At 39.2% G+C, this 18373-nt stretch overlaps 1 protein-coding gene across 2 annotated transcripts in view; it reads right to left on the bottom strand.

Annotated features, from left to right (window-relative positions):
* Positions 1 to 859: 859 nt before the first annotated feature.
* The window catches only part of EXOC5 (exocyst complex component 5), a 40525-nt gene continuing 23011 nt past the window's right edge, over positions 860 to 18373 (bottom strand). For both annotated transcript variants that reach the window (XM_008170938.4, XM_008170939.4), the window contains exons 10-18: positions 17620 to 17702; positions 16168 to 16377; positions 13493 to 13640; positions 11116 to 11224; positions 9438 to 9558; positions 8762 to 8848; positions 5849 to 5957; positions 5018 to 5233; positions 860 to 3105 (exon numbers count right to left, since the gene is read on the bottom strand). In XM_008170938.4, coding sequence (XP_008169160.1) covers positions 2917 to 3105; positions 5018 to 5233; positions 5849 to 5957; positions 8762 to 8848; positions 9438 to 9558; positions 11116 to 11224; positions 13493 to 13640; positions 16168 to 16377; positions 17620 to 17702 — 1272 coding nt within the window. In that variant the 3' untranslated portion in view covers positions 860 to 2916. The remainder of the gene's footprint in view (positions 3106 to 5017; positions 5234 to 5848; positions 5958 to 8761; positions 8849 to 9437; positions 9559 to 11115; positions 11225 to 13492; positions 13641 to 16167; positions 16378 to 17619; positions 17703 to 18373) is intronic.

Raw genomic sequence — 18373 nt, 5'->3', positions numbered from 1 at the left:
TAAATCATATTTTAGGACTCTAGCATTCCCTTTTCAGGTGCTGGGCTTTTTACTTACAAATTGCTTGTTCTCCAGATCCTTTTAGTTTATGCCATCTTCATGGTCTTTCTACTATCTTCTGTTTCTAACCACCTAGAACTTCCTTTTTTCCCATCCTCATCCACCACATCCTCCATTTCCTGAATTTTGTTTTTTCTTTTATATTTGTTGAGTTATATTGTTATGAAGAGCCTGCTTTTTTCTGCCCTCTGCACTTATGCAAATACAATACAACACCAAGTCATGTTAATAAATTATAGGACTTGTAAAAACACAGCTTATTTTCCAACCTACAATAATTTACTGCAAAACCATTTTAACCAATTGGAGACAGCATAATTACATGCACATACACATACCTCCTCTTTAACATTCACTTGGCTGCCAGCCTGTTAAAAGCTAATGTTCCAAGAGTGAACATTAGAAAAGTAGTACTTTTAACTCATTACATACACATAAAAAAGCATATTTGAATTTTTGATAGTACTGCTATTATATTCGGAAACTCCTGGAAATATTTTCCTAAATTACATGCTATAAAAGCTATAAACTTCAAAATGTATAAAAAATTATAGCTCCCCCCCCCATCCCAACCCAAAATTTATTTTTACAGTAAATGTCATCGTAATAATAGTCTCTTATATAAAAGGTTTGTGTTATGTTTTTTATTTTGTTGTTTAAAAGTGGGAAGGGAAGGCCCACACTATCGATAAATGTGATCAGTAAAATTACTTTTATTGATTTTTTTTAAATAAAAGGGATTTATACAATTGCATATAAAGATAAGAATATGGAAATGGAATGGAATGAAAAAGGCATATGGAGGGAATATTTTTTATTGAGTGTTTACATGTTTAAGTATTCACCTATTGTTATCTCATCATTATTTTAATAGACATAATAGAGAATATTGCACTGAACTTATGCATGGAAAACACCACAGTTAAAGTAAACAATCTGGTGAGTACATTTTATATAATTTTAAAATATAATTCAAAACAAGAAATTTACAACACAAGACATTTTGAAGCACTTCTGTAATTTGCAGTCTTAAAATGATGCCTAGTGGTTTTGTTTACTGTTCTGAAGTGTTTACAAATTGACACTTTTTGTACAAAGATTTTATATTGGTTAGTAAAGCCACTATCTTAAAATTGTTGGCTTTAAGTTACAGAGGTAACAGAGAGGTATAATTTGAATTCACATCAGAGCTTTCTAAAAATGGCAACAGTACAAGCATGTGCCTCCTCCAGTATCCAGAACTCTTTGTGATTCTGCCATGGCCAAGGAATAGAGCTATACATCTGGACAAAGCAGCCACAGTTTCCCAGAATGCTTTGGAGGAAAACCTGGCATACTTGATTTCTCTTGTTTACCAATATAATTCTGTGCTCAATATAAAATAAAGGGGAAAAAAAAATCAATTTTGACTGAGCCTGGGAAGTTTTAAAAAATTTGGCAGAGGATAGCTGTAACTGAGAGACAAAGTAGATTTTAGGAAAACCTATTCTGAAGAAGGGAGAGAAAGTTCTGCAGAAAATATGCCAAGCCTGCAGAGTAGAATTAAGAGAGCGCTACAGATGATCCGCACAGTGATGAGTGGAACTTAGAACACGGAAACAATGCAGTTCATTTCTGGTTTCCACAGGAGCTCTCTGGCTCTAAAATGTCACCACTTACTACAGAATTTTCAACTGTTGGGAAATATTACCCCAAATATTTCATCATCCCCATTACTTCACTTCAGCTACTGTACCCAACATGGATCCATCTCAAAGGCACCTTGAGTAAGTTCCTATTGTTTAAATACACATACAATAATAGTTATCCCCAGCATTAGATATATAAGGGGGAAGAGAAGTTTCTGCACTTTCAACTATTTTATGTTGCTCAGGTATTGAAAATAATTTAACTTTAGGACAGGAAGTTTCAGCTTTGGATTTTGGCTAGATTTAATACAAATTCTTCCGCTTCTACAGACGAATGTGTGGGCTATATCTCATCCTTTCACTTCTGTTACAATCTCAATTTGTTTATGTACAGAATAAAAAACAAACAAGTTTCCATGTTAAACCGACAACAAGCATCTTCACCTCACAGTAATGAAATCTAAAACAAGGTGGTTGCATTCATTTAGGAACATATTCAAAATTAAAAGTGCCATTATCAGACAGATAATAAACAGAGTGCCATGAGTTCATACGAAGTTGATACATTCCAGTGGGCTCCAACAACAACAACAAAAACCCCTCTCCAATTTAGCTTAGCTTAAAGTTCTATACAATGAATAAATTACATCTTTCTTGGGATAGTGTTTCTGTTACTCCTACATCTCAGAGAAATTCAAAGCTAATTAATTAAAGCAAGAAATTGTATAGTGTAGGATAACATTTTGAAAGAATGAAATGATTTAGAAACACCAATCAGCAAAGATAATTTGATTATGATTAGCTGTGCTGAAGTGTAACTCATTAAAATTGATGAATGTTTTTACACAGTTTTATTCTATGTAATCCATTACCTACGCTATGCTATGTAGTTAAAGTCTAACAAATGGTAGCAGGTAATTCAGGATTGAGGACTGAAATACTTTCAATTTATCGCTTGCCTTCCTTCACCAACGTTTTTCCAATGGAAAATTAGTGGCAAGTAGTTTTGCAGAAATTCATATCTGGGGGAACTGTAGTTTAAGGAATATGAATTAAGGATTATATCTGCTCACGTTCTTCAAATAAATTCTGGTTTGAATATGGCTGCTGTTTTGTTCTGTACAGTCATTGTCCCACAAAAATTACAACTGCTGTTTAATAAGAAATTATTCCCTGTGCTTTCTAACACCCCCGGCCTGGCAATGGTACAACGTGTTTGTCTGCACGCTCAGCTGAAGTGGCGAGCAAGCCGAGCAGATCTATAATCAGCTCGCAGCTGAACAAAGGAGTGAAGGATGTTCTTGTCCAGATTAGCAAGTTGTTCTCCTGAGCAGACCTGCTTTAAGTTATCTGGTGCTACAACCAAAAGATTGCAGAGTGCATGCAGGGTGTCAAAAAGCTGTAACACCAATGGAATCTGTTTGAAAGAGAGGAAAAAAAAAACAGTAAAAATGCTCGAAGTAAGTGTAAGTCTTATAATGAAATAGCTGCTGCAAAGTTCATCTAGAATGTCAGTGCTATTTTCCACACAGGAGACTCATTTGTGTCTCCTGTAAAAAACAGACTAAAGCAATTTTCAAAAGCCAGATTTAATTTTTAAAAATGTATATGAATTTGGGTACTTTTGTTTTAGAACAAATGTGACATGTGACCATTCAGAGAATTTGAAAATTGTTTGAAAATTGTTCAAAGAAACACCCGCAACAAACTACCACTACCACTCACCAATATTACAGTTACACTACTTATGACTGAGGTGGTATTTTTATAATACCCAATTACATGCAATTATAGCTTTCTGGAAGAAGTTACCCACTTATTTCTTATTTTTGGTAAAGTTCGGTTTTATTTTTGTTATCTCACCATGAAAAAATCGTTTGCACAAAGAATTTTTTTCAGATTTTTTGTGTGCTCTAAAATGACATGGCCTTGATTCATTAAAGCTTCAAAATTGCCATGAACTTAACTCTCCTTAAGGACAAGTGCTTCTGCTATTTGAAGAAGCTTGGTTTGGAAATAATAAAAATGAGCCAGCTTTATAATATTTTAAAAGCATATAACATAATGAATGATATGTAGATGGCTGGGAGCTTCTGTTTGGTCTCAAACACAAGAATGAGTGGGTGTTCAGTTAAATTAAATGTGGCAAATTCAAATCCAGGAGGAAATTACTTACATGTTGTATGAAAGTAAACTGTGGAACTCATTGCCACAGGAAGTTGTGTTTAAAAAGTTAGCACAATTCAAAAAGGGATGAGATGTTTAGGATAAAAAGAATATCCAGAGTTATAATAGTGGATGGTAACAAATTTTGCAAGAGTCTAATCCTTAGATGTCTGTGGTCTTAAATCTCTAACTAAAAGGGATTAGGACGACACCTAATATGCAGGGCAGATTATATTACATCTATCTAATGCAGAGTTTCTTGCACCTGCCTCTGACTACTATTGAAGACAGAGTACTGGACTAGATGGATCACAGGTCTTGTCTTGTCTGGCAGTGCATACATTCCTAACTTATTTCAATGTGCAATCCTACATACACATGAAAACACTCAGTGTGTTTTTGAATTACTTTCAAAATAATGCATGTTGGTGTGTAGCAGGCATTTGCTAATCCCTGTTGAAATCCCCACCACCACCTTGACCCACTCCACCTGAATATGTCTGTGAGAAAAAAAGCAGCAAGTCTGAACCTACAAGAACTGTTTAGAGGCCATTCAAGGTCAGTTGCTTGCAGCACCAATAAGGATTAGTTCTCCAGCAGCTAGAAGGGCTGGAAGCAGACAGAAGCCAATCAAGGCCCAGCAGGCAAGATAAAATGGTCTGACTGCTTCTTCCAAGGGCCAGTTCTGGTTGAAGCTGGAACAAGGAGGAAGGATTTCCCCTGCTTTAACCAAGTCTGGCTTGGTCAGGGACCTAACTCTGACTACACCATTTGGTTAAGCCACCAAAGGACTTTTATGTTTTGGAATTTTAAATCCCAGGTGGCTATTATGATTTATAGAATCAGGACAAGCTTGCTTTGTGAGATGCTCAACTGACTCAGGTAAGCTCATGACACAAAGCAAGTGAATTTAGGAGATAGATATGAGGACTATTCGGAAAAGACGGTCTTGCTGGCATCATTTATTAAATGTTTAAAGCTGCTGCCATGGTACTCAGGCAATCTAAAGTCTAAAATTTATGGTAGGTTGTGAATAGAAGGCAAAAGATGTGAAATGTGGCTACATGAAGGAGGACATTTTCCAACAAAAATATTGTTTTGCTATCCTGGCATTTTATGTATGCCTCTATAACACCATACATATTAAGTATACATACACTAACCTTAAAGTCTTTGGCACACTTCCTGTATTCAGCCACATCACAAATGGCTAACATGCCTCCCATGCAACTGTAGGAATATTGCTGTAGATGTTCATAAATAAGTCGATGAAAACGGACTCCAAGCTCCATCAGAACTGTGTCCACATTCTTACCATCCATAGACTTTCTAATCTTTTCCACTTGCTTTCTGACATAGCCACATACTTTGACACAGGCCTATAAAAAGATTGCTTGTAAGTTAACTGATTAGAGAGAAGCTTCCCCTCTTAAACATTTGGAAAGCAAAGTCTCAGATTAATGATGAGCAACGTATAGAGCACTGGCTCACACATAATGGTCTGTGGATCACCAGCTGTCCATTTGCTGCTGGCGTTCCTCATTTTCAGCAGAAAAATTGCATTGAAAGACATCCATAAATTCATTAAATACTGCCCTAATATTACTTTTCTGGGTAAGCAATTGTTGCCATTATCACTGGAAAGACCTGCAAATGGGAAGGCAGATCCATGACAAACTCTCTATTAAGTTTTGGTCCATGTTAATTTAGATGGTATTTTGGGGGAAGGGGAGTTTGTGTTTGTACGGCACCTCATTCAGTCTGACTGGGGCTATTGGCCACTACTATTATACAACAAAACTGAGACTACTCCCGCCAAGTTTAGGATCCACATTGTGAAGGAGTTTGAGAATCCTTGGCATAGAGTGAAACAAGCCTGAATGTTAATCAGATGTACATGTAATTGGACATACACTATCAAACTGCCAACACTGCTCAAATTATCTTCAAAATGCTATTGTCTATTACTGACAAATCTCTATTTGTTTACTCACATTAGTATACTGAATCAAAACACTGTTTTCATCTTCTGGTTTAAAATCTGTCTTCTTTTGTTCTGCAGCCAAGATGTGCTTCATCTGACCAATCATACAATTCAGTGTCCTTTAAAGTTAAAATATACATGTGTTTTAAAATAAAAGTTTTCATTTACTTGGTTTTAACATTTAAAAATTCTGAAGTGATCCCACATAAAATATAACTGATTAGTGCACAGTGAAGTAGAAATCCATTATCCACCGCTTCTACAAATTCATGAACATTAAATGAGTTTCACCATTTAATATAAAAAGACGTTCACGCTAAAATGAACTGCAAAGACCAAAAATATTTTTGAAACTGCTATACAATACAATTTTAGTACACAAGACAAGTCTGATTTTCTGAAGGTGGTAGGGGCATGAGAGTTAGATAGAAGCCTTTGAGAAGTCTCTGCTCCAAAGTTCTCTTTATCCTGGAATGCAATACAGTATGTGCTGGCCAGCTGATTTTAAAGGAGAATTGAATTGAAACATAACCCATTTAAAGCCAGCTCTTCAGAATAGCCAGGCACTCTTCTTTGCTGGGGAAAACCAGAAAGACTCTGAAGGGAACTTTCTAGACCTAGTTCAGTAACTTTATAAAGAATAATACACAGTTCAAGTGAAACAGCATCACAAAACACTTGCAACAAGAAAGAATCTGGTCACTTGTCTTAAAAGGTCCAGTGCAATTTTACTTGCATCTTCCCCCTAGCAGTTATCCTTCCTGAACATTATCTAAAGTCAGAAATGGTTTATTTTACAGTCAGTCCCAAAGCCGATCCAGGGAGTGCTTGAAGAGCAAAGCAGCTGCAATACATAGAGCTCATTCTCCCAAGTGACTCTCCCCGGAACACTCATTTGTTCAGAACAGATTCTCTCACTGTTTTCTAGGGACCGTAATCAGCAAAAATGAAGCTACATTGCTTGGACTATGAAAGCGCCATATGATTTGAGGGAGGGAAAAATACACCTAATCCCAAAACAGGCAATCAAATTAATTATTTTCCATGCCTATGAAGCTCAGACTCCCATTCTGGCTGTACTTCACTCTACAACCTTGCCCCAGTCAATAACAGAAATCAGAGTTACATCCCCCTGCTCTTCCAACTCCCATTTTTAATATACATGCATGTAAGGCAATCTATATGGATATAGATAACAGCAATGCTAGTTCATTAGGATGGTCCCAAGGACTAAAATCAGTTCTGCTAATCATTACCGGGGAAGAAACCATCACTGTGAATACCCTTCAAGGGTCTGCTATCAGACATTGTCAGATTCTGGAGAATATTGAAACCAACAGTGCCTGGGAATGTACCTTTCTTTGTTACCAGAGTGCCCAAGTCCAGCGTGACCTATTCTTGGGGTTCTTTCTGGTATTTTGGTGCTCATGTAGACAAAATGGTGTGCAAGTAACCACATTCTTATATAAGTGATTTGTCTCAAAACTGGTCTCTCTTTTGCAGAGCCACCACAAACATGTAGTTATCTGCAACACATAGGGGCTTGTGAAAATCCCACCCTAGGTGACTTGGGAACACAGTACCACTGACTTCCAACTGGACTTGTGCTTCTCCATCACTTAGGCACTTTTGAAAATCCCCACACAGTCTTTAGAGATTATTTATTGTACACAGAACTTAATTCATCTACTCCAACACTGAGGGCTCAGGCAATCCTGTCTAGGTTTGAACCAGTGGCTCCAGAGAGTCTAAGTATTTCAGACTTGATGTTTAAACCACTACGGCATTTCCAGCAGCAAAGGGTAAAATCTCCATTGTTAACTCTGTACTTTCTCCCGTTTTTCCTTTCCTTCCATCGCCACAGCAAATATTTTTTATCAAACCACCCCTCAATTCCTTTGCAATTTACAGACTTTGAGACTCTTCCTCACCGATCAGACAGTAACAGAGCTAGGATACAAGGAGCAATGCTTGTTTTCTCTTGTACAGTTCTGTTCTTTGCTCCTTCAGGATGGAGTGGACACCTAATAATTAATGCTTATATGGCACTTTTCAAGGCAGTACAGACATTAATTTTCAATTCCCATGGGGATGTATTATTTACATTAAGAAGGGGAAACCGAGGCACAGAGGTTAAGCGACTGGTCCAAGGTCAAACAACAAATCATTTGGAGATATGGGAATAATACAAATCTCCTTGGTACAAGTAAACATATACATACTCTGTAAGTAGAGTACTTACATTGTGGCTCTGCTCCCTAACATTAAGCATTACCTCTTTCTTGTGTTTTCTCGACTGCAAAATGACAATAATACTTTGCATTTATAATGCTTTTTCCATCCATAAAAATCACACCATTTTATATAGGAGGTAACTGAGGGACGGAGATTAAATGAATCACTCAGTCTCAGAGCAAGTCAATGTCAAACCCAGAATTACACTCAATTCTCTTGACTCCCAAGATATGCATTACACCACAGTCCCACTCAAGCAAGTCAGTTAATCACACATACTGCTCTTTAAATACTTTAAAATTTCAAGTATGTGAGCTTTTCCCCCGCAGCCCAAAGCAGGAAGTGTTTTGGGGTTTTTTTGTTTGTTTGTTTTTTAGAGAGACAGGAAAATTGTGAATTATCTCATTCCCTCAACACAAAAGTGATGAAAGATTTTGCTCACTCTTCCCAAAAATATTAATTTCAGGTAAAAAATCAAGCATGGAAAAATTTCAGCCTCCCAAAATTAGTTTTTTCTTGACAAAAGTTCAGTGTGATCTCTGATTTTCTGTCTGGATTTCAAAGGAAATAAATTCTGTGATTCTAAATGATTACTTCCCAGCAGGAAAAACAAGCTAAGGCAAAACTTCTTTGTGTTAAAAATGGTAAGTAGAGCAGTGATTGATGGAAAGTTTAAAACTTCACTTGCCTATCAATGCCCACATCCAGTTTCATCTCCATTTGCTCTATTATATCCTTTTTCTTCTGAAGACATTCAGATAACTTAGGAGAAGAGCTAGAAAACAATAGGGAAAAAATCATAACATAGTCAAAATAATGCAAATCAAATCTATTTGCTTTGGTTGCTAGCGAACACAGGAGTACTTCAGGATTCCCCACCCATTCTCTCCCAGAAAGTACCAGACTGTATGCAGTTATCTGTCTTTGTAAGCAAGGACTGATGGATGGAGCTACTTCAAAAACCAGAAGACCCCACAACTGTATTTGCTGACCCAGAGGTGGGCGACACTCTGCTGTAGTTCAGAGGGAGTTGCCCCTGGACTGAGCACTCTGCTTCCATATTGCTGCCAATCCCCAGTGGACCAAAGAGTGAGCCAAGACTGATGTGTATGCCCATTTGCTGCACATCAGCATAATAGACTAAAAGACTCCTCTTCCAAATGTACTGATTAGAAGTCAGATTTAAATAAACACTAAGCTTTCTACATCTTCCATCATCAATAATTTGAATTATTTTTAAAGCAAATTTCTTTTAATAAAAATATTTAACTATATTAATAGGAACAAAAATGAAATTCATAATTTCTAGCAATGATGACCATACATATTCACAGAAGAAATGCAAAACAGAACACCTGACATACCTGATTAATGGCATCAGATGATCATTAAACTGCTTGTCAAACAAGTGGAAAATAGTATTGGCCTGGTGTACAACATCCAGGAAATAAAGGTTTGCACTTTTAGAGTCAGGAGAAGGAATGCCTGAGGTGGAAACATTTATTTAGGATCATAAAAAATATATAGTGCATGTAATCTGTATCACTGTCCTTTCTAAGGATAAGGGTAAAATTTTCAAAAGTACTGAAGTTAAAATCAATGGGATGTAGGCTCCTAAGAACGTCAGTCACTTTGAAAACAGGAGTTAGGCATCTAGGAGCACGTCTACACTAGAAACATAAGTCGACCTATGTTAGGGCGACTTACACCCTCCGCAGTGGTTCATGTCCACACTACCCTCCTCTGTCAGTGGTGCACATCCTCACCAGGAGCGCTTCCGCCGACTTAAGAGGGGCAGTGTGGAGGACTGAGAGCCTGGGCTCTCAGTTCCACACGTAGTTCCCCGCCGGGAGCCCGGCTGCACCCCTGGCTCTCAGTTCCCTGCCGCTGGGCAGCACCAGGGCTCCCCATGGGGAGCCAGGCAGGCACAGGGGGAGCAGGGAGCCTGGGCAGCAGCTGGGCTGGGAGCCAGGGGGCAGCCAGGCTCTGAGTGGGACGGGTACAGCCCAGCTGGAAGTGGGGACAGCTAGCCCCGCTACTCGCCCCAGCTTTCCTGTCAATTTCATGGCTCCAGCATGGAGCCATGAAATTGACAAGAATGACAGCCAACTGCCAAGGTAAGTAATCCTAGCTACACCAACATAAACCCTACAGCTCTTGCAGCGGTGGAGTTATGATGTCGGTGTAATAGGGAACTTATATCGGGGGGAACAAGGATGTAGTATGTACACTGACATAATTAGGTCAGCAGAAACTGCCTTATGTTGACCTAATTCTGTTATGTAGACCAAGCCTAAATCACAGGAGTTTTTTTTCATCATTACCCTAAAAGTCTATATACAATATTCCTTGTATGCAGATAGTACAAAGGGTAACTTCAATGGACTCCCACTAATATTAACAGGAATTCTGCTTATCAATTAAAGGCAGCAAATTGTACGAAAGACTTATAACTCTGTAACCACATCTAGTTTATTCTTCAAAACAGTTGAAGCACAGAAAAAAATCTTACTTTGAGACGTTTCCCTAAAATATTAAAATATGCACACACAAACAAAGGAGGTTTTTTAAAACAGTAAATACAATGAGAAAAGTTTTCTATATAAGAAGTGTTCCTCTATGTAAAATATACATGTAAAACCACACACACTCTAAATAAACACACTCTATAAAAACCTTATTCTCTTTTTATGGAGAAGGTGAAAGAGGTAGGAAGGGAATGATTATACTCAGATTCTTATGATGCAGGAAATAAAGCCTCCAGATATTTCTGAATAATCATTGTCTTTCAATCTGTACTGATTTCCCATATGTAAGGTGTGCTTCAGAAGCTTATTTATGGCTTCCAAATAAATGAGATAAATTAATTCCCTTAATCAACATACCTTGCACAATATTAACTTGCATAGATCTCAAGGCCAATCACTGAAGAGTATAAAGTGCTCTGAATGCACTGACCAATGAAATTAGAAACATTAGTATGTGCTATTTTATAATGAAATACCACACATTTAAGAAAACAAAAAACAGAATTATGCTTACCAGCAAGTCCAGTTTCCAAGGCATAATCAATATGCTCAATACACAAAAACTCCACAAGCATAGAAAAAATTCTGAATGCATTCTTCGGTAAATCAGAATGATCAGAGAGCTTTAAAACAGAACAACAAATATTTTGATACTTAGTGTTAGAACTTGTTGTCTACACTCGGAAGTTTTATTTGAATTAGGTTAGGATGTGAATTTAAAGCACACAAGACATTTCAGAATAACTCCATATGTGGACACACTTATTCCAGAATAACAACGTGACCACGTACAGAGCTATTCGTGAATAACTTCATGTGTAGACAGTCCTTTGCACATGCTTTTTAAAAATATATAAACAGTGATCGCAGAAGACTTAAAATTACAGCGCACTTTCAAAATAATAAAACAGATCCTCAGGCGGTGTCAACTGTTATAGTTCCATTGAAGTCAATAAAGTGAGACTGTTTACTCAGGCGGAGGATCTGCCCCTATAGATCAATATATAATATAGGACTATAGACAATCATCACATGTTGACATTTTCATGCATACGTTTGAGTAGGCAGTTGTGCTCAGATTTTTTAGAGTTGCATGTTTGAATAATTGATACATAGTTACTATGACTGTATGCAGTGTCAGGGTAACAGTACACCTCTAACTCCTCTTTTGCATGGTCAGTTATCATGCGCACAAATACAGTTTCAGTAACTGCATGTGTGAGTACATTTTTATATGCACATAATTCTAAAATCTTGTCCTAGATATTTATATAGCAAAATCCGATGCTCTGCCTTTTCTTTTTCATAAAAAACGAAACAAAAAAAACCCAACACTATTTGGGCTTTTAGAACTTAAAAAAGGTGGCTCTTAAAGTTCTCTGAACAGCAACTGGACTTTGGTCCTTTGTAGTTTAGAATATCTGCAAAAGTAGGACTATCGACCTTTGCAGCACAGGAGATTTGGACCACTGGCATTTGGAGTCAAATGTATGCTTAGTTTAGATGTCCAAATAAATAAAATAAAAATTACACATTCTAATTCTTCAAACGCATTCCCATGAAGTTACTAATTTCGAATATTCTTTACCTTTAGAAGTTTTTATTTTATGTCTCCCTGATAAATTGTGCTTTAAAGTTTCTAGTTTCATCTGTTTTGGTTATGAAAGTGCAACATTTATTCATGCATGCAGAAATACCTGAATTTATGTTACTCTAACTTTACAAACAACTCAATCTTGGGCTGAGACCAAACTTGAAAAATTTCATCCCAAAAGGAACGTGTTTGGAAAAAAAAAAAAAAAAATTATGCACAACTGAAAAGGAAGGTTAGAACAGAAGTTAGAACTGAGTTAGAACTACAGCAGTTTTTACCAATGACCACTATAATGATAAAATGACTAATTTGTCTATGCATCATGCCGTCACTTTGACATTCTCAATGCTAAATCGGCTGTTATGTGAATATTAACCAGTGTTGTATCTATTTCTGCTATAACCATGGTTACATTGTATCCTCTCAATATCTAATATATTAAAAGCTATTAACACACTGAGACGGATCAGCAAAATATTTGGAGTTCTGTTTTGTTCATTTTAAGGATAATTCTTATAAATAGATAAGTATTTGCAAAACATGGTTTTAGCTTCTCTAAGTTAAAGTTTGTAATTAAATCTAAGGTTCTTATTAAACCTTTAAAGCACTACACTCACACAGCCAATGAGCCACAGAAAAACCTGTGATTTATATTAATAGTAAAAATTCTATTTTGTATTAGGCACAAACATTTGAAAACAGTAAAGGATTAATAGAAGGTAAACAATGCAACAGCAAAGATTATTCCCCGCAGCCTCTCAACAGTAGTATTAATTAATAATAGAAGATTGATACATGTGGCAGTTGAATGTTTGTAGGGAAATTATCTTACCTAAATTAATCTTATTTTTGTAACTTCTTGTTTTAAACTCTGTGACATTTGTACAACATATCAAAGTTGTTATACCAAATGCTAATCAATTATAAGGACTGGTTTAGAAACAAAAAACATGTAAAAAGCTATTTTTATTCCAATTGGTTATAAATAGTGTTTTTAAAACAAATGGTCATAAGTTTTCTGTAACTCACTTTTGTTAAACAAAAAGTCTATAAACACTGTCTTACGCTACCGCACCATGACCCTGATTTTAAAAAGGTAATTCATTTCATTAAATGGAGACTCAAGTCCTCGCCTCAGCACCAAGTCCACTCATCTCCTATTAGACTTCAACTAATGGTAAAACAAGACGTGTTCTTAAAATTGAGGGTGTAAACAGTTGCTTCTTCTAGCTCAATTTTGTTTTTGTGTACCATTCAAATTATATCTACTTATAGAAGTCACAGAAAGCAGACTTACTCTATGACATCTTTCAAAAGCTTGCTTGGTTTCTTGTAAAAGGTTAACCACCACTTCTTGGGAGAGGAAGGTTTCTCCATGGGTATCAATACTTGGGCCCAATGGCAAGTTTGTACGTTGTCTTATTCTCTCTTTGAGATCTTGAATACTAGAATTCAATACACCAGAGGGTAATCTCACTGAGTGGAAATTTTAATGTTCACGATTAACAATACATTGGGAATATTATAATAGTTAACATGGTAAACAGAAGCCTAAAACATAACTTAATAGGTGCACATCTATATTTTGAATAAAACTTAAAAACAAATAAAACCTTGCAAAGTGGTAAAAAAAAAAAAAACTTACTAAAGCAGACAAAAACCTACTGACCTTACCAAACATGTTTGCATGCACAACCCACTCTTCAAGTCCCACAACCACGACCACACCCACACTACTCTGCCATGCCCCTCCACACCCTGGGGACTAGGTACTCCCCACTGCATAACACAAGTAGTTCCCAGTGAATTCAATGGTGTATATTTATATCCTGTTGTGGGAGTTTAGCCCCTCCGCCCCCCGAGACTCTCACTTCACACACACAACTCCCATTGGACTCTCTTCTCACCAGTTTTTCTGTCTCTTACACACCTGACAATGACACCACCCAAACATTCACTCAATAGGTAGCCCTGGCTCAGTCTCACATGCTCAGACTCACCTCCATGCACACTCCCCCCCAATTCAGCCAGCACTCCAGTCATCTCAGTCTGTTTATTCTCTCCCCTGCAACATCAGATCTCTTCCTGCCAAGGCATTATTTTTCTCTTTCTTCCCTTCCCCCAAATCAGTTCTCTTCTGGTGACCCACCAAATCCATTACACCTCAACAACAGCTCTTCAAAGATTCAGCAGCCTCAGCATCTCTCCCGCAGCTAAGTTTCAAGCATTCTCCTGATGGCAGGCACCTCTCCCCTGCCCCTAGCTGCTCCACTTGCAGCACCACAGTTTCCCAGTTCCCGAAGAGGACTATTGGGATAAGATGGTTTGATTTGATCAGCAACACATCGAGCCCTCGCAGATACAAAATTTGTATCCGCAGCCGATCAACGATCTGCAAACATGGTCTGTGGATATAAAGAGGATGTCCGCAGATTTGCGGGGCTCTAGTAATAGGGATGTGTTATTTGAGAACTGAGCTTAAGAGGACTGAAGTCATCATTGGTCACCACCGGGTGGCACTTTCTGGTCATATAGCCCACATTGGAGATAAAATCCCTGCATACTGAGCCCTGAAGATCAGACTGGAGACCAGGAGGGGACAATGCCTGGGCACAGACTGGTAGCAGCCACAGGGTCGTCCATGATTAACCTGGCTACACCTAGGGTGACCAGATGTCCCGATTTTATAGGGACAGTCCCGATTTTTGGGTCTTTTTCTTATATAGGCTCCTATTACCCCCTACCCCATGTCCCGATTTTTCACACTTGCTGTCTGGTCACCCTAGCTACACCAGATCAGTAATAACCCTGTGGAGCTTTTAGATGCCTGAAATAAAGCTGTACAATGTGGCTATGCACATTCGGTGCTACAGACCCTCAATGTCTAAGCGTGTGGTTGTTGCTGAGGAGGAGAACCAAGAGCTCAGCTCTAGCCCTCTCTGCTGCTGGATTCTTTGAAGGATTTTATGGAACTCACTCTCTTCTCCTCCCTTTCTTTTGTCTCAGCACGGGACCGCCAGAGCTGGGCAGAAGAATACAGGGCAGAACAGCAGGACGACTCCAATTCCTGCTCCAGCCAGCAGGGATAAAGGAGGGAACAGACATGACCTGGGGAGGGGGCATTACAACTGCTGGTCTTCAATCCCCTTCCCTCTATGCACTCAGAAGAGAGGGAGGCTGAAGGATCCAGCAGGGCCTATTGGAGCTCTCCTTCAGGCCAACAGTGTAACTACAGCCGCTGCATTCACCGCCTGGCAACTGAAGTATTAGGTACATTCCGTTTGCTTTTGCAGCCACGAGGGCAAACAACTAAAGAGAAAACTTAGATCAAAAGCTTCCTATTTGCCCCAGATGAGTGGGATTTTACAAAACTGTCTTAAAACATACACATTAAAAAAAACCTGATTCCTTCATAAACAAAAGGAAAGAATGCATAACTGCTAACACACTTTCAGCTGTGCACAGAGTCTACACTTCAAAGATCCCACTTTGAGTCTGTTCAATTTGATCACCTTAGGTTCTTCACTGTATGATAACTACTCCTATCCAATTTCTAGTAGTAGACTGTTGCACAAGTGATAGTGTGACGCCAATTTGTTTCAGGGTGGGTCAGTCTTTAGCCTTATTACAGTAATAAGACTCACACTAAGCCTGAGAAAGATATTAGATAAAAATATTATATTTGATGAAGAAAGATCTGCTAGACACTAAGGTTTAAGTTTCAACTTACTTGCTCAAAACATTTAGTTTAATTTCATGCGACTATATAATGGATTTATCTAGCATTTCCTTTGTATCCAGGGGAACAAACCTTTTAGTATATGGTAATATAATGTGACAGCACAAGTAATACAGAAAATAACGATGGTTTTGGAAGCCAGCTTTTATGCAGATGATCAATGTACAGTTTAAGTGATGTTCACTATATTTTTGCCCTTTATTATATTTTCTCCTCTTTAAAAAGAAACTCACCCTCCAGTGCCAATGGACCTCTTCTGGTGGTTTTTGGAATCATAATAGCGTTGCAGAATCATAGCGCTCCTACTTTTCAAATAACCAATTTCCACCTCAATGTAATTCTCCAAGTAGGAAATGAAAATGGATTTGATAAGCTTAGACAAGAAAGTCTGCTTATCAGTACCCAAGTTAAACTCCATCAATTTGCTTGAAAGATTAGTAGTTCTTTATGCAAAGGAAACAGAGAAAAAAAATGTTGCATTTGTATGAATTACAGTATTACATGTTTGCAACGCACCTAGAACAATGAGGTCCCAATCCTGACTGGGATATCTGAGCACTACCAAATTTAAATGACAAAGAACTCTGTATAATTTATGCACATATGTAATGCTATAAGAAAATGGCCGGCTGTGATTTTGTTGTGGAAACTGCATCTTGCAACACTCACCACAACTTTTTTGCAATGCCACTTACTCAGATTTGGCCCATCCACCCCGCTCCATCATGACATGGGGGAAGTGGATGAGAAGGACAGTGGGGCCTGGGACCTGTGCGGATGAGGGCTGCACAATCCTGGGGGCTCATCCCGCTTGCTGCCTCCCCTTTGCATCAAGTGCTACCACCTGCACTCAGCCCCACCAGCACTGGTGCTGCCAAGTTTCACTTCTGCCAAGTGGAGTGGGCTGGGTCTGCTGACCAGCCATGTCTCCTGTGTGACCTCAAGGATTTTGCCTTCCTCAGCTGCTGGAATGCATTGGGGGACACACTTGGGGAGGACCCAGTGAGTGGCGCCAGGCAGGAGCTTATGCTTCCTGCAGGGTGCGGGGCTGGGACGGGGAGGCCCAGCAGTGCCAACCACCCACAGCATCTCTAGGGGTTTCTGAGTTAGGGCCAGCTCTAGGGTGCAGGGGCTTGAGCCCCTTTACCCCACCCTGGGGATTGGAGGAATGGGGAGGTATCCAGCTCCTTGTGGAGGGTGTGCTTCCAACTCAACATCTAGTCAGTTACAAAGCAAGAGTTTTGGTCTTGTAACCCCAGCCACGCACACAGCTGCACCCCAAACCACAACTTCCACAAATTGTGGCCACAACTTTTGGACACCCCCACCCCTCCCAAAATTCACAACTTTCTTACAGCTTTCTACATATGGTACAAGTGCAGTCAAATTGTTAATTACACTTTTCATATTACAAGAGTAGGGTGTTATATACTTTGCTAATAATAATGTCAGTCTCTGGATTCCTCAAAAATCTAGATACTTTCTTTAAAAGTACAACAGCTGTTTTCTAAAAGGTCACACAATTTAAAAAGGAAAACTGTCAAGGCAGATGGGCAGCAAAGTAGTCGTCCAATTTTTAGAGGAAGTTGGAATTTTTGTCCTTTCTTCCCACCTCTTAACAACAAATGAACCTTTCACAAGATGCTACTTACACAACAAAATGTTGATAATCAAATGATAGCTACCTTGTATACAGCTCATAAAGATTCTTAAGATACTGTTCTGCATCTGACTTCCTGTGTTCTTCTAACTGATCCTTTACATTACTCTATAAAATGGAGGCATAATCTCAGTTAATGGAATAAGAAAAATCAACATTTCATATTATCTACAATATGTAAGGCTCCATGTTTGTCTTGGAGGTCATGGAAAGTCACGGATTCTGTGACTTTCCATGACCTCCGTGACTTCTGCAGCAGCCCGGTGAGGCTGGCCCAGGAGCCGCCTGAACAGCTCTGGCTGCCCCTGGGCCAGGTGCCCCAGCAGCAGCTGGGGCAATCTCAGGCTCCCCCTCGCCCCTCCCCAGGAGTTTGGGGGGGGGGGTTGTCAGGGCTTGGTATTGGGGTGCGGGGCAGTGCTTACCTGGTGGGGGGGGGCTTCCCCCTCAGCTCCCCATACTACCTCTGCTGGCAGCCAGGCACCACCCCTGCAGCTCCCATTGGCCGTGGTTCCCAGGAAATGGGAGCTGCAAAACTGGGGCTTGGGGCAGAGCAGAGGCAGCATGTGGAGCTAGGGTCGCCGCTTCCCAGGAGCTGGGTAGGGAGCCTGCCCCAGCCTCACCAAACCCTCATCCCCTCCCCTGAGCACCTGCACCCCCCTCCACTCCCCAGCACCCATGCACCCCCCTCCTCCCCCAGTTTTAGTCAGGGGTATTTTTAGTAAAAGTCATGGACTGGTCATGGGCAGTGATTTTTTTGTTTACTGCTAGTGACCTGTCCA

The sequence above is a fragment of the Chrysemys picta genome, chromosome 4, assembly GCF_011386835.1.
Source record: "Chrysemys picta bellii isolate R12L10 chromosome 4, ASM1138683v2, whole genome shotgun sequence".
Classification (NCBI taxonomy): domain Eukaryota; kingdom Metazoa; phylum Chordata; order Testudines; family Emydidae; genus Chrysemys; species Chrysemys picta.
Note: the sequence above shows the minus strand (reverse complement) of the source record. Positions and strands in the feature narration are given on the sequence as shown.